This window comes from Sceloporus occidentalis, unplaced genomic scaffold (genome assembly GCF_023333645.1).
Source record: "Sceloporus occidentalis isolate IW3139 unplaced genomic scaffold, rSceOcc1.0.p SCAF_5, whole genome shotgun sequence".
Classification (NCBI taxonomy): Eukaryota; Metazoa; Chordata; class Lepidosauria; order Squamata; family Phrynosomatidae; genus Sceloporus; species Sceloporus occidentalis.
Window position 1 is genome coordinate 159,432,236 of NW_028316985.1, and position 21,286 is coordinate 159,453,521.

Sequence of the window (21,286 nt, forward strand, 5' to 3'; positions counted from 1 at the left end):
AATCCAATCCCCTCCCTATTTAAAAATAAATAAATCTTATGATGAAATCCACAAGGTGAATGTGGCTTTTAAAAGAGCAGGAATAAGAAGTCATATATTCCTATGGTGAGAGCCAGTGTAATATATTGTTCTGAGTGCTGAACTAGGACTCCAGGAGATCATGATTCAGATCCTTGCTCAGCTGCAACAGAAGGCAATGTCAAACTTCCTTTGGAAAGATTTTGCCAAGGAAATCATATAAGTTCACCTTAGAGTTGCCATAAATCAGAAATGACTTAAAAGCACACTACAACAGCATATACACATGAATAGTAAATTTTAAATTTAATGTTCATCTTGATAGTGGAAAATTTATGATATAGCATATGGCTCTTTGTCTCTTACTTAGTAATGTGTTTATAGTAAAGGTCAATAAGATTGATACAATTATCATCGTGAGCAGGGGTAGGCAACCTTTTTGAGCCAGGGGCCGGGTTGCTGTCCCTCAGACAACTGGGGGGCCGAAGCCAAAAAATAAATAATTAAATAATTTTTAAAAATTTTAAATAAATAAATAAACAGGGACAAATGTAGGACAAAATTTTCAAATGGTGGACACTTTTTTTAAAAAAGTGGAAGACATGCAAAAAAAATTTGCTGATTTTTTTAAAAAATGTTAACATAATTGCATGTTTCTGAGGCTTCTATAGACAATTGCCCCCCAAAGGCCCCAGCGGCAATCGGCGGCAGGACCGGGCTGGGGCCGGTCCCAAGGCCTCGCCGGGCCGCATCCAGCCCACGGGCCACAGGTTGCCTACCCCTGATCTTGAGGTTCTGTTTTCTGGAAGAAATGACACAAGGTTCAGGCCTTATAGCCTCAGTTTTGCTGGAATATTGTGTTAGTGTAATGGCATGGCCAGTAATGGAAGTAGGAAGGGGCAGGGGCTGCGGCAGCCATAAGAGTGATGCGACACTGGAGAAATAATCTGCTTGGAGTAAGCAGATTTATGTCTGCTTCCCTACCATACTTCTGCAGCCTTGATAAACTAATTGATCAAAATGAATGAAGTTATGAGTTAAACTAAATATTTTATAACAAAGAATGAGAACTTAATTATGTTTATTTAACTTAATTAATTAACTTAAGCCAGAATTTCAGCATTAATTTGTGTTATTAATACATTATTGTTCTTTGCATTATTAAGTTGTTTATCTATTAATTGAGACCTCACGAAAGAGACAAATTTCTTTCATTTCCCCAGTTTTTTTAAAGGTCTGTTCTCCTGGTTTAGTTTGTTTGTCTGTCTGTTTGTTTGTTTGTTTTAGAACTACTTCTGGATTTTCCTTCCTTCCACAAGATCAGGGTATTACAAGATTTAGGTCAAATATTCAGTAGTAGTTCCAGTGAAGTGAATTGTGTTAAGGTCGTTTGAGGTCAGCAGTTTCAGTAACTGATCATTCCATACCCTATCTAAAAATGATACATCTGGTGAACCATATTATTAAACCAGACATTTGTTTGTATCTATAAAATCTGGAGGGCCTCAGAAAGGGGAAAAAGTAAGGGGATGAGATTGTAATTATAGAAGAGCTATCAAGGTATTAGCATAGACTACGACTTTGGAGACCAGGGCTTGATTCCCCACTCAGCCATCAAAACGCACTGGACCTTGGGCAAGTCACATGCTCTCAGCCTCAGAATGTGATAGAGTCACCTTAGGGTTCAATAAATTGGAAATGATTTGAAGGCACACAACAACAAGCAGCAAAAAAGGAAAAGATCCAATACAGTGTAACAGTTTGAATGTTGGACTAGGACTCTGGGAGATCAGGGTTTGCTTCCCTGCTCAGCCATGGAAACCCACTGGGTGGCTTTGGGCAAGTCTCACACAGCTTCTGAAGAAAGCAATGATACACTCCAATGATACACTCTCTCTGAAGAAATCTTGATGAGAAAACTCCAGGATATGTTCACTTTAGGGTTACCGTAAGTCAGAAATGACATGGAGGGACACAACAACAACAAAAGGATAGCAAAAAGTTTCTTTGCGGAATGGATGAGAAATGGGCTTTTGTTTTTATCCAAAGCTCAAAACATGAATGGGATGAGGTTAAAATTATGAAAAACACTTTTCAGCCTAATTTTGATAAGCCTTTTAGTGAAGGCATCTAAATTTGTTGTGGAAATTTTTCATAAAACTTAATAATTTCCACCATTCCAATATATAGTTGTCTCTCCATTTTGCAGATTTGACATCCGTGGTCTCGATTATTCACGGAGAGCCGAACTCCATTGGCTTAAATGAGAGTACACAGTCATTCAAGCCAGTGGGGCTTGACTATATGTGAGTTTTCATTTTGGGGGGAGTCTAGAATGGATCCCCCGTGAAAATGGAGGGGCGACTGTATATGTAATTGGATTACATTTTTAAAGCTTATTAACAATTAACTAAACACATTAATCTGTTTCTCCTGACTTTCTTACATCTGGTGCCCCTGGAAAATAGGGGTGGTTACTAGAGGGCACCAACAGGATTCCACTCTTAATGTTGTATGTACACTTGCACTTCAAGATGTCACACAATAAGTACAAAAATACTTGGTGTATGTCTAAATAGAGCAGTCTTAAAAATTCAAATTGTGGCTATGCTCTCCCAGAGCACTAGAAAAAGTGATATTCTCCCTGTTTAGGACACTGTTTGGCTAATTTCTCAGCTCCTGCACTGGCTTTAACAAGTAATAAAATGGGCAAGAATCAATATAAAGGTCAGTCACCATTTTGGAATCAGAGGATCTTTAATTATACAACCTATAATTATTGTGAATCCATTTAAAGAGATGTTTATTAGGAACATCATACGGTGTTCACTGATTACGTTTCTGTGTGTGAATTGTTTTTACTGGATGGGTATTCTGTAATTATGAGTAGGAGCTGGCCATGTAGATAGACCAGTAATGATAATTCAATTGATTTTCGATTATAAACTAACAGACTTCTGATGTTGATTTAAAAGCTCAGTGGGTGATGGTACATATTATTTTGTCATTTTAGGATAGGGTCACCATAAATCAGACATGACTTGAAAGCACACAACAAAACAACAACAACAACAACAACAAAGGATAAGTAAATATTCCTGTCTCCCTTGAAAGGTAGTGTAGGAAAGTCCATAAGTCTGCATATCATGCACTAAAGGACAGCATATTCAATATTCACTTATAACTATTTTTGATAGGATGCTATAGATGCTACATTTCTGCAATAAATTGGATTACCCTAAATATACAGAATTATAATCCAACCAGGAAGAATCTTAATTTTCTTTAATTTAATTTAATTTCTGAAACATCAAGACTGAATTGATTTTATCAACTTCTTTACTGGTTTTGTGCCAGAAGTCATGATGATCCAATAAATTAGTCTGCAGTACTGTACCAATTAACTAGGAAGTAAATCCTTTTGAGTAGAAATACACAGAATTGCATTGGTAGTGGCTATTCCCCCCCCCCCCCCATCACTTGCCTCCATGCCAAGAAAAAAACAAACCCACATGCTGACTTTTCTGTATTAAAAGGTTATTTATGCAAATGGTGGGTCAGTGAAAAGAACTACTTGCAGCTCTAATGGAAGACTGTTATGTGTTCAAAAAGTTACACAATGCATTGTGAATGCCATATTGTCCTTGTTTTGTTCCTCCTGGATTGTATTCTGATAGGCAGTCAGTAATGTTGCTGCTTTTGTTCTACTAATTAAAAATGAAACTGAGAGTTCCACTTATGGAAGAATGTTTGTGATTTTGAAAACCACAAAGAGTGTCCTGTCACATTTAAGGATAAACAAATCTGTTGTTATGGACTCTAGCTCATTTAATCAAATGCATGAAATGAGGTGTGGTGGAGAAATGAAGTGTGCATGTTCTTGTAGCCCAGGAAAACACATCATATTTCTAGTAAATGGATCGTAGTTCTGCAGAAGCTTATACTATCTTGATATTTTTAGGTGTTAAAAATTTTCTAATACTATACTCATAATTTTTGCTGCACTACACTAGCATAGTTACCCCCATCAAGTAGAAAGTGAATGCACTATTTAAATACTATTCTGTTCATGGTATTGTATTCATTCTGTTGGCAGCTGTTTTGTCTAAGAGCAAAAGATACCACATTCAAAAATGTTCTAATATGACCCGAGTAAATCCAACTGAACTTTCATCTCCATTGTCCTCATTCATGTCCCAGGTTTACTTCTATACAAACACATTATACACCCATACCGTTTTCATGCAACGCTAGCAGAGATGGATGGAACAGAGATGGAAATCACAAATTTAGCAAGAAGCCAAGCAATTTATGGGGTTTTTTCTTCTGACTCTAATTCATAATAGTGGTCTTCCCCACACTCACAGGGCAAAGATTTAGTGACTCTACAATTTATCCATACTTCTCTTTCTAAACAAAACACCACACATCTAATCGATGTAAAGCGTGAGGAGCTGTCTTTTTCTTGCTGTAGTAGATGTCAGGGTGAACTGCAAAGATGCCCTGAAAATTAAGATCTCCAACCAATCTCTTTTGTAGCATTATTGTGGATCTGACTCTGATTAAGAGTTGAAGCTTCTAAGGATTAGTTGTGGGGTATTCTGTAGTTTTTATGAGTACACTTATATTGCAATAGAGTTGCATTTGTGAACAGGAGGAGAGTTTTCCCCTCTAAAAATAATAATCTACTATTCATTAAATGTACCAGTTAATCTCTTCTACTAGGATTTACCCCTGGGTGTAGGAGAGAGATGTCAACAGTATATTTTGACATATTGATCAGTCTTGTTTTGAGCCATGCTCAAGGTTAGAATGTAGTCAGATGTGTGGTTCTAGTTATCCGCACAGTTAGCCAGCAAACATCTGACAGAAAGAAACAAGTTTTCCTGCCAAGATGCATAACCTCTAAGGATTTTTCTTTTGGCTGTTTATCTTCTGCTCTTCCCCACAGGGAAAGCTTTTCTCTACAACAGTTTTTGTTCTTAAATATATAAACTGGTAGCCATGGGACTCAAATACCCACTGGGGGATGTCAGCCTTCTAAAAAGTTTTTAGTTTTAAAGAAATAGATTAGTCTCTGAAGGGAAATGAGCCATGTTCCAACAAAAAGTACCAGTCAATGAATGCATGGTTAAAAAGCTATAAAGAATTTCTTGGCTATGATACACAATGAATAAAACTGCAGATTTTTAAAAATATGCTAGAGGGAATAATTGGGAAGGCTGGCCTCACGTTCTCATCTGCGCAAACACTTATTTTTAGAATCAGTGTCACCGAGAACCATCTTTTTGCTCAGATGTTATTTCTGGAACTGGAAATTGCATTAGCGTTTTCTGAACTGGAATTTGAATCTTCTTTGGAGTGTGAATATGCAGAAGCTGGAAACTGTAATTAGAAGTATCATAGAGGTTATAGGACAAGATATGTAAAACTGTGAACTGAGAGGAATGGAAAAAATTTTGGGTTGATTCTGATGATGATGAGTTTCACAGTTTAACAGGTATTACTGGCTAGAGTTTCGGACAATGAATAATTGGGATTCTATCCAAGAATCTAAATCAGTGAGGTGTTGTAAGATAATGTGACCCATTGTAAGCAGTGTCACTTTTTGCAGTTCTGCTATTGTGATCCTATCTGTGGCAATTTCATTCAGATGTTTTCTCAGTCCATTTGGAATTGCTTCCAGAACACCTATCACTACAGGAATCAGTATTGTTTTATTTTCTCAGAGGAGCTGAATCTCATTTTGTAGGTCTCAGTATAGCATAATCATTTTCCTCTCTTTCTTGTCTCTTTGATTCTGCTATCCCCCAGGATTGCCACAACTATAATGAAAGCTTTATTTTTCTCAGCCACAGTTATGTCTGAAACATTATATTCTAATTGTCAGTTTGAATCTTAAAATCACATAAGATTTTTACATCAACATTTTCAACAACTTTTTCAGGCTTACATTCCACCAGTTCTTTCCAGATAGTGAATCATATTTTTTATGCATAGATTCCAATGTATGATCCATATCACGGATTCCTTATCCACAGATTCAACTATCCACAGTTGGAATATATCTCTGTGTGTGTGTGTGTGTGTGTGTGTGTGTGTGTGTATGTATGTATATCTAAACAATATAAATTACCAAAAGCAAACCTTAATTTTGCCATTTTATAAAAGGAACACCATTTTATTACACCATTGTATTTAATAGGACTTGAACATCCACTGATTTTGGGTTTTAGGGGCAGTCCTTGAACCAAATTGCAGAAGGTACCAAGGGCCCACTGTGCAATGCAGGCACTTCATCATGGATGGATATATATATATATATGTATATGTATATGTATATGTATATGTATATATGTATATGTATATGTGTGTGTATATATATATATATATATATATATATATATATCCCATAGTTTTTTACGTCATGCATTGACACTACCTTTCCCATAGTGGTGGGATTCTGTGTTCCGGTGAGGCAAAAGATTATGTTTGTGGTAGTACAACTATTGGTAGGGCCTCCCAATTCAGACAGACTTTATCTAAGGGTCTAGATTAAAGGAGCCCCAAACCCACTGAATTTACTGCAGGAACCAAAAGGAAATCCTGTACCTCATTACATATCACCTGGGTCAGCAAGCTATTGGAATTCCTGGACAATATACAAAAAAAAAGAGGTTCTATAGGCCTCAATATCTTTTGCCAGGTAAACAGGGCAAGATATTGTGAAGTTATTGGAAGGGCAGCCATGGTGGAAGAAGTGGACAGAAGCAGAAAATGGATTAATGCTGTTATAAAGCAAATCCATCAACCCGAGGCCAGCAAAAGAGAATGTATAACATCTGGGAATGAAATGCACACACACACTGATGTAACAGATCAGCAGTTATGTGGCCAAACACAACGTATTACATTATTATTATTATTATTATTATTATTATTATTATTATTATTAAAACTGTTATTGAGATAATCCATTTGTAGGCAAGAATATATTCCTTTTAAAGATTCTGCTTTGCGAAAACAATTGAATATGTGAAGGGCCAGAGTGTTTTTTGTTTGTTTGTTTTTTGTATTTTTGGAAGACAGCTCCCTGAATCCTCCAGCATGATCAGTGACAATACTGGTTTGATTATTTATTTATGTTTGTATTTATTATGGGAACTGTGGCCAGAAAACTTTTTCAGGCTCAGAGTTGAGCATGAGCACATTTTCATTCTCCACCACTAGCCACCATCGCTATCCCTACTGACCTTCCCTTTGTACAGGATGGGAAGCATCCTCTACAGCAGCTAACTGGAAACCCTGTGGTCTTCAAATGCCTCCTCAACAAATGGAGAGTAATGACAGCAGAACTAGAATATGCTCATCTTTGCTCTCTTCCCCTCATATGTCCACTATTCCCAAAAGCAGGACCCCCAAACAAAACTAAAGTAATGGAAACATGTGCTAATCAATCTTGCTGTTTTCTCTGCAAAAGACTTACATGTTTCTGTAGTAATAGGTTTCCAGAAAGGAAAACACACAAAATGCCTAATTCTTGTCATGGAATGCTCCGCCACTAGCCTTGATTACTGTGTTTTTGGTGAAAGAATGAGTGCAGAACTTAAAACACTATTTCTAACCTGGCAGTAGAGATAAAACCGAAATTTGCCAATTTCCCAATTAGGGTTGAATTTGGCATTTCGGATCTCCCGAGAAAGTTATGCAGGAAGGAAAGTTGTTGAAAGTTTCTGCAAATTGCAGGAACTATTTTGTTGTTTTTCCTGACACAAAATAAACTGAACACTTATTGAGAAACTGCACAGTTTTGCAGTTAAAAACCTATGCTACAGAGAGAACTGCACTGTTTTCTGAGAAAAACAACTTCTGACCCACATACATTGCTTTTTTGCTACATACTTATAAAAAGTGCACAAAAAGCAAAATTAAATTACGCGCTATACTCCTTTACAAGCAACACGGTGTAGGATTTGACATTATGACTATAATTTTTCTAGTTTGAAAAGTATGCATACCATGTATTATGCAGTAGAAAAGAAATTCAGGCAACTGAAGGAGCCTTGGTGGTGCAGTGGTTAAATGCCTGTACTGCAGCCATTCACTCAAAACTACAAGGTTGCGAGTTCAAGACCAGCAAAAGGGCCCAAGCTCGACTCAGGCTTGCATCCTTCCGAGGTTGCTAAAATGAGTACCCAGACTGTTGGGGGCAAATTAGCTTACTTGCTAATTAGCTTACTTGCTGTTCACCGCTATGATCTTCGGAATAGTGGTATATAAATTAAACGAATTATTATTATTATTACTATTATTATTATTACAGCCACACATGTTTTTCTTGTGCAACATTGTTGGATCTTGCACCATAAAATGTTGCGCACAGTCCAGAAATGTTGAACAGAAACTAGGTACATGGTTTTGTCGTGCAACTTTGCATGCTTCCCCCCCCCACTTTTTTTCTTTTTTGCAGATGGGGGGGGGGCATTTTTACTGTGCAACATTGCTGTTTTCTATTTAAAACCAGAAATGTTGTAAAAACACACATGTGGCTGCCACAAACAAAAATGGAGAAGCTGTCTAGCTTCTGAAAAGCTGCACAGTTTCGGGGCCCATGTGTTAGTTTTCATGGAAAGCTGTACTGTTTTCCATCATTGTGGGGGGAAATCCTGAGTGTTCCAAAACTTGTGAATGAAAAACTGTTTCATTGTTTGCAACATCTCTTGGGACTTGGAAAAAATCTGTCGCTCCTACCTGGAAGTTTTATCTTGTTTTGAAAAAAAAAAAGATTAGAGTTCTTCATTCCAAGACCAAACAATATTACAGTAGAGTCTCGATTATCCGACATAAATGGGCGGGCTGATAGTTGGATAGCCGAAAATGTTGGATAATCCAGAGGGTCCAAGAAAAGCTTGAAATCACTATGAATTGCAAACATATTGAAGTTTTATTGCAGTAACAGTGAAAGTAACATTGCAGTAACGTTATAGGAATAACATTGTAATGTATAAACAGTCCTCTAAAAATGTAAAGAAATCACTGATCAACATTGTGATGTACAATATGTATTGTATAAACAGTTCAGTCCTCTAAAAATATAAAGAAATCACTGAGCAGTGACGTTGGATAATCTGGAATGTTGGATAATCGAAGGTTGGATAATCGAGACTCTACTGTAATTGAAATTGCTCTTGGTCATTTCCTAGTATGGACCCAAATATGACCATGCAGAGTCTAGAAAAGTATTATTCAAAACACCACTCCTCAAATCCCTAGCCATTGTCCATGTTGGCTTGGGATTATGGGAGCTATGCTCCCAAGCTTTTCAAGGCTTTCTTCTCATTCTGTCTTTACATCCTTACAGTCAAGTTGTGTTTCCTTGGTACTGCAAATGCAAGTGGGAGGCATACCCAAAAATGTCAGCAAGGGACACAGGAACACTTGGTTGCCTTGCTTGGGACAACAGGAGAGTTATTGGCATACAAAATCCTCTGGTGTGTCTGATGAGGCTTTTGGACTATCTCTTGCCCGTCTGATTTTAAAGCATAGGCTTGGGTGAATTCCACTTATCATTTAGTGTTCTGTTTAATTGCATATTTACCATTTTTAAGCTATTACTAATTACTACTTAGAGGCATACACTAATGACAGATCATTTTTATTATATGTATAATAATCTGTTGTAACAGACCTGCTTTTACATCCCTTCTCAGCCATGGCAGAATGGATTGCTTTGATCTTAGTTAGATCTGCCTCAGTTCCCTGTCATTATGGATAGGGATAAAGCTAAGTGTTGCAAGGCTTTCTATGCCCCCTGTGTACCAGACATGATATAAAAATATAATTAAAAAGTGTGTATGATGTCCTATAATTCTTTAGATTCTATTCAATTAAATTCTTTAAATTATCTTTAAATTCTTAAGAGAGCTAGAGACCTCTTTTTTATATCTGGCTTAATATCTGCCAGGCAATTATTATAAATTTCAAAAGGACATTTGTGTTCCTCAGTCCCATGTCTTGCAATTGTCATTTGATGCCATTCTCTGAGTATTACCAAACACCATGATCCGCTGGATACTGTTACTCAAGAGTTGCCTTTTCTGTGCTAGTCCTCAAACTCTGGGATTCATTCTTACAAGAGGTCTTCTAGGTGCCCACTTTCTAACTGGCTGTGTGGGCTGAAGCAGATGGCCTGGAAAGAGTGGCTCTGGTCATTCTATCTCCGATTGAGCCAAGACCACATCAACTGCATGGTCTGCTCCCGAAGTGGGCCATCACCATGGTTCCAAGACAACAGCTGGCAGGAGTGGATTAAATCCACTCCTAAAAGGGCCAGTTTTTGGCCTCTTGGGGGCATGTATCAGATAACCACCACACCCCTAAAGTGGCTGGAAGCCACTTTATTTGGCCCATCTGTTTCAGGCCTGTGTTTGTCTTCCACTTTTAAAACATTATTGTTGTAGCTGCTTTCAGTTTCTTTCTGTTTTAAGTGATGTTCTTGGTTTTTAATTACTTTTATTATGTTTTTTTGCTTGTACAGTCAGCCTGCCATATCCATGAATCTTTTATTCATAAGTTCAACCATCCATGGAATATATATATTCCAAAAGTAAACCTTGATATTGCCATTTTATATTAGGGGCACCATTTTACTATGTCATTATATTTAGTGGGATTTGAACATCCGTGGATTTTGGTATTCATGGGAGTGGGTCCTGGAACCAAACCGCAGCTGATACCAAGGGCCTGCTGTATTACATATGTTTGCTGAGTACTTCTTCTACAGGGTAATTCATGAATTAAATGACATTACCATTTATTTTTTAAATAAGAAAAAAAAAATGTAAGTCTCTAGTATGAACAGTTGAAGTCAACAAGTATTTCCTTCCTGAATTAATTTAATTGCCCTGATTTACAAAGACTGGTTGAATAGGAAGTCCTGTTCAGAGCCAATGCACAAAAATAACTTGAGGTATATTCGGTGCCCTAATTTGGGGTCTGGTGATGCTTTCATTCAATGACCCAGGAAAGAAAATTGGCTCCTGCTGCGGCATCTCTTTGTTGCATACAAACATCTATTATGCTTTTGTACTGTCTATGGGAAAGCTGGCCCAGCAATAATGGCTACCTAACATGCACTTAGAAACAGGAAACATTAAGAAGATTTGTCTCTTTTGAAGAGGAAAACTTTTTGTCTTAATGTCTGTAGTAGTTGATATATTAGAACACTGCCTTGCTTTTTGGAAACACAGACTCTCCTCGACCCACACGAGAAAGGAGAAAACAAAGAAGACAGTTTCAAATGTTTCCCTGGGAGAAGGTAATGCTTACCAAAACATTTGGTTTGGGCAAGTATATGTACTTGTAACAGATCCAGGAGCCAATGTTCTCCAACACTGGCCTTGTAGAAATTCGGGTGGATGGGATCATGGGGTCTGTTCTTTCCATTTGAAACAATTCAGGCAGTACAGCTTTCTAGACCAAAAGGCCTTGAGAATGGTATGCTGTGGCATGAATAAACAAACTTACTTTTGAATTCTTGAATAATAGAAGTCTAAAAATGGTTTGTTTTGTGAAATATCATTTTCTCAAATATATTTTAAAAAACGGAGTGCTTAGATATGCTGATAGCTCGCTGCCTTGTGGACTTCATATGGACTTTAGATGGACAGCCCTGTTTACATTTGGGATGAAATTCTTCTGCATAGTTCATTGTTGTGAAGACTTAAGCCTAATGTGGCATATCCATAGTTTGGGGAAGGGAAACAGCAAACTGCATGCTACCTTGGACCTCACTTTTGTAACCCTTAAATCCCTCCACTAGTTCCCCAAAGATTCCCACTTTTTAAGAAAGTCTTTTGGTATGAATTACAAGTGATTTTCACCCCAAAACCACACAGAAAGCCGGCTAAACCAATGAAAATGCCCTTACCTGCCCCGAACTTCCCAGAACCCCACCTCCAAATAGCTCTGTACTTATGGTAGACACACTTGACAGGAAGAGATGCAACATCACTTTGGTAGCCATTGTGAGTACATAGATGGGTGGGGTGGGTGGAATCGGATCTGGGTATAAGATGATGTTGCAGTTCTTAATTTTTTTATTCATTGGTTTTCAAATACATATCATATCTTTACTGCAAATTTTCAAGACAACATTTAAATGTCATATTATTGCATTAACTTTTAAATGTGTTTTGCCCAGACCCAAAGATTCATGCAAGTAGTTTGATGAAACTAAATGAGAGTTTGTGCTTCTTTTCTTTAATACTTTCTGAAATAGACTGATTCAACGGCAGTTTTAAATCTGGTTTTGTATATGTGCATGCAGAGGCACTCTCACACAATGTTCACCTATCCCCCCACCCCCCCCACCCCCAAAAAAGAACTAGTTTGTATATGTAAGCTCTTGAGAACCCATTACTTTTGGGATGGTCTCCTACAAAAGTCAAATAAAAGCCAGACACTTATTATGACATGTGGCTGTTGAATGAACCGCATTAGACTATTCTCAGTGAAAGTGGAAAACAATAGTGTGTGTGTGTGTGTGTGTGTATTGAGGGGGTGTATACACACACATATTGTTGCTTGGCCTTTTCCTCCCATTTACCAACATTTGTTTAAGCATCTGGATTGCAATTTTTCCTTCAAACATTTGTCTAGAGAAGTGATTTACGGTAATCCCAACATTCAAATTAAGCATGTACTTTAATGTCTAGTAGATTGTGAACTGAAGTACTACTCATCTTAATTCTCTGTGTAAGGCTTTTTTGTACTTGGTGCTCTTGATAATGTTACAGTTTATTGTCAGTGAGAGCCTCTGATAGGTCCCAGTCAACTTTCTGTGCTTGGTACTGAAATCTGAAGCCAGAGGGAAGAGGGAATGGCTGTGACATTCATTTTAGCATTCAGGAATGATTAGGAGAAGGTGGTCAAGGGGAATTTTAATGTTAGCAGCCAGCTATAGATTGAATCTGAGCCCCTCCCTTCTTCCCAAAACTCTCCATTTTAGTATAATATTTACTCCCACTGCCAAAAACTAGATTGATATAACTAGTGTAAATATCACGTGCCCCATGTTTGGCATAGGTTAGTAGGTGATGGTTGTTATTTGGAAAATCATTGATGCATTAGTGACATGTGGTGGAAATTGACTGTTCCACTTTGGATTATGTCAGAAATGATTCCATATGTTCTATACACCAAATATTGGGATAATCTCAGATTTTATTTTATTTTTTGTCTCAGAAAAAATACTCATCTTCTTCCACCCTCTGTCCCTGCCACCATCATCCAACACAGTCCACTCTTTTCTTCCCTTAAGGTTGCAGTAGCGGTGAGTACAGAGGTGGAGGTACAAAGGAAGAAGAGCGGAGAGAATTATTTTGACTTCTTTTTCTCTGTCACCTCATAATGCACTTCCAAATGCCCTGGGGGGAAAATATGTCATGTAGTACCCCTGTGCCCTTGAGACAGTATACTGTACTGTTAGCTTGGGTAACAGAAGGGAAGAAAAAATATCCCTTCGTACTCATGCATTTTTGACTGCTTCAGTTTCAAGAGAAGGAAAAGGTCTCTTTGGAGGTAGCTGATGAGGGATGATCTCTGGGATGGTTTTAAAAAATTCCATAGATAGGAAAGCCTGGTAATATTTCTCTGTCTTTGATATTAATCTGAGATGAAAGAAAAATATTAGGCTATTAGAATCTGCCCCCCCCCCCAAAAAAAAAACAGCCTGAAAATGGCTGGAAATGACAGCCAAAAGTAAATAAATGTCATTTCTAAGCCACCAAAATGACTCTCTGCAACCCTCTGGAGCTCCAGAAGAAAAGCAAATGGCAACTTGTTTTTCGTTCCAAAGCATGCCCACCTCTGCTTTAAACTATAGTTGATTTAAAACCTTAAACACTTGTTTTTGACCTTATATCCCCTTTTCTGAGACACTATAGCCTCTTTACCTCCCCCCCAGCAGAGGAGACCACCCTCATACCAGAAATCCAGGCCATGCTGTAAATTGACATTTTGTTTCATTTACTTTTAATGGAATGGAACCAATTTTAAATCAACATGTGGCTCTCCACACAAAAAACAATAAGGAAAATAGGGTTTGTTCCCCTCTGACTTACTAAAGTTTTGATAATCTGTTGCTAGGCAGTAGAAGAACCTGGCATGTGTTTTGTTCCCCTTGCCCCGGTTTCTTTTTCTATTCATTTTAAGGGAGTATTTTACTCGGCTTTGCATTAATGACCTGTGTCCTGTCAAAATGAGATAAATTGTGGGATTGTCATGCAGTATATAAGCCTCTTGAGTTAATTTGTTGTTTGGTATTGTTAAATTTTTAAAAATTTGCACAGGGTTTTATTTCTCTTTTTATATATATAAATTAGGGTTCTATAACTAATGAATCTGGAATACAAAGTGTCGACTAAAGGATATATGAGAAACTGGTTTGTTTCATTAGACTGTTTTCTACATACACACACACACACACACACACACACTTCCTGAAGAGTGCTCTATTAAATTGTGTTAACTCACTATAAACAGAAGAATAAACACATAAGGATATACATAAGTTCTGAAAGCACCAGTTAACTGAAGAGTATGTTTATTATATTTACTCGTAAAATGGTTCAGATCTTGTAAAATTGTTATTCCACTTATATGTCTCACTACAAATTCTGAGACTGAACTAGTGTGCCATGTTTACACAAGGTCTGTGGAGAACTATTCTCATTAGTTGTATCACAGTTGCAAAACTTTGTGTTTTTAAAAACTCACCACTAAGCCTCCTCACTTTTCAGGAGCACTGCAAAAGTTCTTAATCTGAGTTTTAAAAATGGGGAGCTGTTGAGCTATTGGACAGTTTGATGTATGTTAAGTTTTTATATGTTTAAAATAGATTAATTTAAAAGTAAATGAAATTAATTTTAGACTCAGAGCCTATGCTAGGAGTAAATCTCATTGCATTAAACTGTACTTAAATTTTTTGTACATCAACTTACATAGGTTTAGAGCTTGGAAAACATGCCTTTTTGGACTATAACTCCCCCAGCCAGGATGGCCAGTAACAGTAACTTTTCCAAGCTGTGAAATAATTACACTAAATTAGATTCCCCCATGTTTTGATGAGAAATATGGAAGTCTGGAGGGGTCAGGGTCACGAAGACAACCTTCAGGACTGCATGGGCATGCTCTCTTCCATTTCTCGTAGCATTTCTTAATCTTTATTGCTGTAAAACTATTTGTTAGATTTTTGCCCTTCATGTAGTGTTAACAGCTTGAAAATAAAACACAAACAGAGTTGCCACACAGTGCAGGCTGTTCATGAAAAGCTTTCTCTCATGCCATGGTGTAGGTCTTCCCATGGGTGTCTGGTTAGAAGCTGTGAGAAACAGGATGTTGGACTTGATGGTCCTTTGGTCTGATCCTGCGGAGCTCCTCTGATGTTCTAATGTTATGAAGCAGGCCCCCTACATGGTTGTGTGACTTCTTAGTTCTTGTTGTGCTGTAATTTGCAGTCACATGCTGGATGCTTTCATGATCAAAGTTGGGATACACAGCTTTAAATAATATGGGTGTTTTTCACATCGTGGGACTATTCCTAGATTTAAGACAGACCAGCACTAAGCCACAGATAATATATTTGTTGTTTGGTGACACATAGCAGAGGTGCAAGGATTCCCACATAAGATACACACAAATACACATAGAGAGAGCTCTACCATTTTTCTGTGATAGGCATGTTTTGCATATGGAGAGCTGCTGTAGAGAGTCATTTATAGAGAGCATGAGAGTGGAGTGAAAGGGTAATACAGTCATGCTTATCCAGTATGAAATTACATTGCCAACAACAGGCAAATCATAAAAGTTATTTGCATTAGCTCACATAAACCATCTGTCATGGGGGTCAGGAAGAGAAGCTGCTGCCAGACTGATTAGTACATAGGTGCGTCTAGGTAAAGTTTTCTGTTGATGCACAGCTCCACACATGATGCAACATGTTGGACATCTGTGGTGAGTGTAGGGGCTAATTTCCTTCCCCTGAGACACTTGCCAAAGAATAGGGGTGGGGAAGGAGACACCAGGAAGTAGCTAGAAGTCTGCTTATGGGTTTTTTAAAATGTATTGATGTATACATTTTTAATTTATTAAAAGTGCAGAGGTGTGTTCCAAGCTATATAAAAGCAGAACTACTATTCTTGAAAGCTACTATGAGAGGCACTTCATCTATGTTTTGGCCAGAAATGTAGAAGTCTGGAGGGGTCAAGGTCAAGGATGGGCCACACTCTTCTCCACTTCTTTTAAGTAGCTAGAATTGGTCTTTCAAAAAAATACAGAAGCAGCCTTAGCCACTCAGGTTCATTAAAAAGAATGGGATAGTCATGAAGAAGAATCTATCAAGGGGAAATAAACTTGAAGAAAAAAATTTTGAGCTGCACAATGGAGGGGAAAAGTGGGTTAAGCTATTTGTCCTCCCCTCCTTGTCCCAGCTCTAGATTATAGTCTGCCTGGAGTGATTTTGCTTTGAAAGCAATAAAAAACATGGAGAGAGAAAAAGCACTGACTTCCTTGTAATTGAATTCATTGTATTTGAATTATTATTATTATTATGAAATCGAAGGCTTTCATGGTCGGCATCCATAGTTTTTTGTGGGTTTTTTGGGCTATGTGGCCATGTTCTATAAGAGTTTATTCCTGATGTTTCACCAGCATCTGTTCTTCAGATGCTGGTGAAAAGTCAGGAATAAACTCTTATAGAACATGGCCACATAGCCCGAAAAACACAAAAAAAACTATTATTATTATTATTATTATTATTATTATTATTATTATTACTATTTATACCCTAGTTTGGCCCTTTACCAAAACTATTAGCATATCACTGTGTGTCCCTAGAGTTCTAGAATGCTCTGCCATACCAAATACCTTGTGTAAATGGGAAGGATACTGTTATGGTTACACTTTAGGGCCTCCATGTGTGTGTATGTGCCTTCAAGTCACCTGTCGACTTATAGCAGCCAGATGGATTTCATACCTGTGAAAGTTGGTTCTGCAGTTTCAGTTCTGCACTGAGTGCTACTGTGAACAAGTGAATGCCCAGTACAATGCCTTTTCTGAAACTGAATGATTGCTTAACAGCAGATGAGTCACAGGAAATCATGAGATTTTCTCAAAGAAGCAGAAAATTAGGCTGAAGTTCAGAAAATAATTCACTTGTCAATTATTTGCTCCATCACTAGCAATTGTAGCTCTCTTTGAGGCCTTTGTTATGCTAGTTATAATATACTCTGCTTGGGTGTGTTCCAGGTTGGCTCAATTTCAGGAGCCGATATTGGCTTGCAGCCTAACTTCAAGTTATTGTTGTTGCTAGTTTCACCTCAGAGGATTTTTATAGCTTGACATTAAATATTTTTAGGCACTTCTGGTCTGCTAAAAAGATGATATTGAGAAACATTTAATAATTGCCCTTAACTCAACTTGACCCTGTGTTTGTGTATGTATAATAGTTGTAAAAGAGCAGTTAACTTCAGAACCTGAAGTTGAAGGGAGGGGAGGGGGAAGGAAGGCTTTTTAAGAAAGCACAGTGTCATTATTCAGACCCTGAATAATAGTTGTAATATATGTAGCCCTTTATGTAATTGAAGTCATCCTTAATATATCTTACCTAGTATTGATGATAGTTTAAGCCAGGGTTGACAATTTCAGTAGCTTCAGGATTCAGGACATGCACTTCTCAGGATCTATTACTGGCAACGCTACAACCAAAATTTGAGAATTTTTTTTATTAGTTTTAAACAAAGTGACCAAAAGTTAACTTCTTTGTGTACTTTTTTTAAAATATGGTTTTTGTTTTGTTTTTTGCTAAAGCAAGGTAGTGTGCCTTGCATTATAGAAGAGGACTGCTTCATGGAGGATTCATAGAATCATACAATTGTAGAGTTGCAAGAGACCACAAGGGCATCCAGCCCAACCCCCTGCCATGCAGGAAATTGCAATCAAAGCATCCCCGACAGATGGCCATCCAGACTCTGCTTAAAGACCTCTAAGGAAGGAGACTCCGAGGAAGGAGTGTGTTCCACTGTCGAACAGCCCTTACTGTCAAGAAGTTCCTCTTAATGTTGAGGTGGAATCTCTTTTCCTGTAGCTTGCATCCATTGTTTCGGGTCCTGTTCTCTGGAGCAGCAGAAAACAAGCTTGCTCCCTCCTCAATATGACATCCCTTTAAATATTTAAACAGGGCTATCATATCAACTCTTAACCTTCTCTTCTCCAGGTTAAACATCCCCAGCTCCCTGAGTCGTTCCTCATAGGACGTGGTTTCCAGACTCTTCACCATTTTAGTTGCCCTCCTTTGGACACACTCTAGTTTCTCAATGTCCTTTTTGAATTGTGGTGCCCAGAATTGGACACAATATTCCAGGTGGGGCCTGACTAAAGCAGAATACAGTGGCACTATTACTTCCCTTGATCTAGACACTATATTTTTATTGATGCAGCTTAAAATTGCATTGGCCTTTTTAGCTACCACATCGCACTGTTGACTTATGTTGAACTTGTGGTCCACTTGGACTCCTCGATTCCTTTCACATATAATCTCATTCAGCCAGGTGTCCCCCATCCTATGTCTGTGCACTTCATTTTTCTGCCCTAAGGGCAGTACATTTCTCCCTGTTGAAGTGCATTTTGTTAACTTTGGCCCAGCTTTCTAGTCTATTCAAGTCATTTTGAATTTTGATTCTGTGTTAGCTATTCCTCCTAATTTGGTGTCATCTGCAAACTTGATAAGTATGCCCCCAATTCTGCCATCCAAGTCATTGATAAAGATGGTGAATAGCACTGGGGCCAGGACAGACCCCTGTGGGACACCACTGGTCACTTCTCTCCAGGATGAAAAGGAGCCATTGTTGAGCACCCTTTGGGTTCAGCCAGTCAACCAATTACAAATCCATGTAACAGCTACTTTGTGTAGCCCACATTTTACAAGCTTGTTTGCAAGAATGTCATGGGGAACCTGTCAAAGGCCTTACTGAAATCAAGATATACTGTATCCACAGCATTTCTTTCATCTACCAAGCTGGTAATTTTATCAAAGAAAGAGATAAGATTTGTCTGGCATGACTTGTTTCTCTGAAACCCATGTTTTTGTGATTATGGCATTGCCTTCTACATGCTCACAGACTTTTTGTTTAATGATCTGGTCCAGAATCTTCCCTGGTATTGATGTCAGACTATATTTAGTGTACACTCAAAACCTTTTAGTGGTGGTGGGTATCCAGAACTCACAAAAATATGTGGATGGCTGTGCAAGTTGCTCTCATGGTGAATGTTGCCCATTTTTATGCTTAAGCTAAAATGGAAAGGCCTGGTTCGCATGCCATGACTAAAAGATTATTTGGCTTTCAAGGTTTGATCTTTAATTTGCATGCTCCCTGTTCCCCTTCACTGCTCTTTTTTACTACTGTTCTCTCTTTATTATACTAACTATAGATTATCTTGATTGCCAAAGGAAGTAAGCAATGATTTCTGTCAATCATAACCTACTTTTAGACATTATTCCGTCAACTAAGATTAAGGTTAAGGTTAAGGAAAGAGTGGGTGTATGTGTCCTCGGCCAACTCAGGTCCCATGCTGTTTATGTTTTGAGAGATTTTCTTTAAAGGCATTCCCAGTCACAGCTAATCCTTATACATGTTCAGTTTTGCTCTTAAATTCTAATCCAAGTCAGCTACACCAACAGATAGTAATGACTGAGTAAAAAAATTATAGGAAAAAGATGAGAGTCAAGGGCCTAGCTATAGATAGTCAACTCACAATTTGACTGTGACACCTAATATAGGGGCTATACAGACCACCCCAAAGGAGTGGCCTGCAGAAGCCCCTTTCCTGGCCAGGTTGGGGCCACGGGAACCTCATGTCGTGGCCCCAATCTTGCCTCTGGACGGCACAAAAAGGAGCCACAAAAAGTGGCTCCTTTTTGAGCCCTCCACAGGGCACCATAGCCATGGCTGTATGGCACCCCTTCGGTGCTGCATCATCTGGACACAGCACCAGAGGCATGCCATGATGCCACATGCCATCTGGAATGGTACGCAGCATCATGATGTCCTGGGACACTGCTCCCTGACTGTGCCCATAAGCCTGCCTTACGGGCCGGTCTGTATAGGGCCATAATTTCTTTTCTAAAGTCCTGAAAATAATGTAGCAAATTTTAAAAATAGGAATGTACCAGTTCAGACTCTTGCCACAGTTAAGATCAGCTCTGGATTTATTTCAAAAACAGTTCAGATACTATGCTGTCAGTTACTGAGAGTTCAATAAATCCTTGTAAATTAGAATTGCACAGAGTTAGTAAGGAGAATTATATTAGTTTCACTTACTATACAAATGTGCTAGTATATTCCTATAGTATTGTATTGTATTTCATTTTGTATCACTTTTGGTTTGGGTTTTCTCATATTAAATATAATACAGCCAAAAGTGGTTATTCCTGCTACAGTTATAATTATTACTCTTTATTTTTTGCAGACCACCAGAAATTGGAAAGAGAAGCTAGAATCTGTCGCCTTTTGAAGCACCCTAATATTGGTAAGAAAGTAGGCACCATATGACTAGAAAGTATTAGAATTACCACACTCATAAAATAAGACATTTGCCACATAAAATAAGACAGAAAAGATTTGATATTTTCTTTGATTTGATTTGAAGTTATCTGATATACTACTTTTCTCAGATATTGTCTGCATCTCTGTTAGGATGTCATGACAAAACCATTGGGCCACTCTTGTTCATTTTATGAAGAGGATACAGGAATCTTCTTATGGGTTAACTGCAGTTTGGCACATCATTGAATTCGAAACTGTGCTTATTCTTAACCATAGTTAACATTGAAACTGTAATTATAGTTTAGTAGTAGGTAGGGATGTAAATATTTGTGTTCCTTACAAGCAAATACAATTTTTGCACTTTTCGTCTGTGAGAGAAAATTGATATTTCTGTGCAGATCACTCATATTCTGTGCAGTTCTTGCTGTGGTAGAAAAGATATACTGTTTCCACTTTTTATACAAAAAAGTCTTTTTTTAAAATCATTACTTACCTAAAAGGAGCGTGAATAAATATGTTTTTGTGTGAAACATAAAGATAAGGGTAAAGGTAGTCCCTTGACATGAATGTTTAGTCGTAACCAACTGTAGGGGACAGTGCTCATCTCTGTTACCACACTGAAGAGCCAGCATTGTCCAAGTACTACTCTGGTGGTTATGTAGCCA

At 38.0% G+C, this 21,286-nt stretch overlaps 1 protein-coding gene across 24 annotated transcripts in view; it reads left to right on the forward strand.

Annotated features, from left to right (window-relative positions):
• Positions 1 to 21,286, forward strand: part of CAMK2D (calcium/calmodulin dependent protein kinase II delta) — a 172,340-nt gene that overhangs the window by 53,811 nt on the left and 97,243 nt on the right. For all 24 annotated transcript variants that reach the window (XM_089525907.1, XM_089525915.1, XM_089525916.1 and 21 more), the window contains exon 3: positions 20,545 to 20,604. In XM_089525907.1, the coding sequence (XP_089382033.1) occupies positions 20,545 to 20,604 (60 nt within the window). The remainder of the gene's footprint in view (positions 1 to 20,544; positions 20,605 to 21,286) is intronic.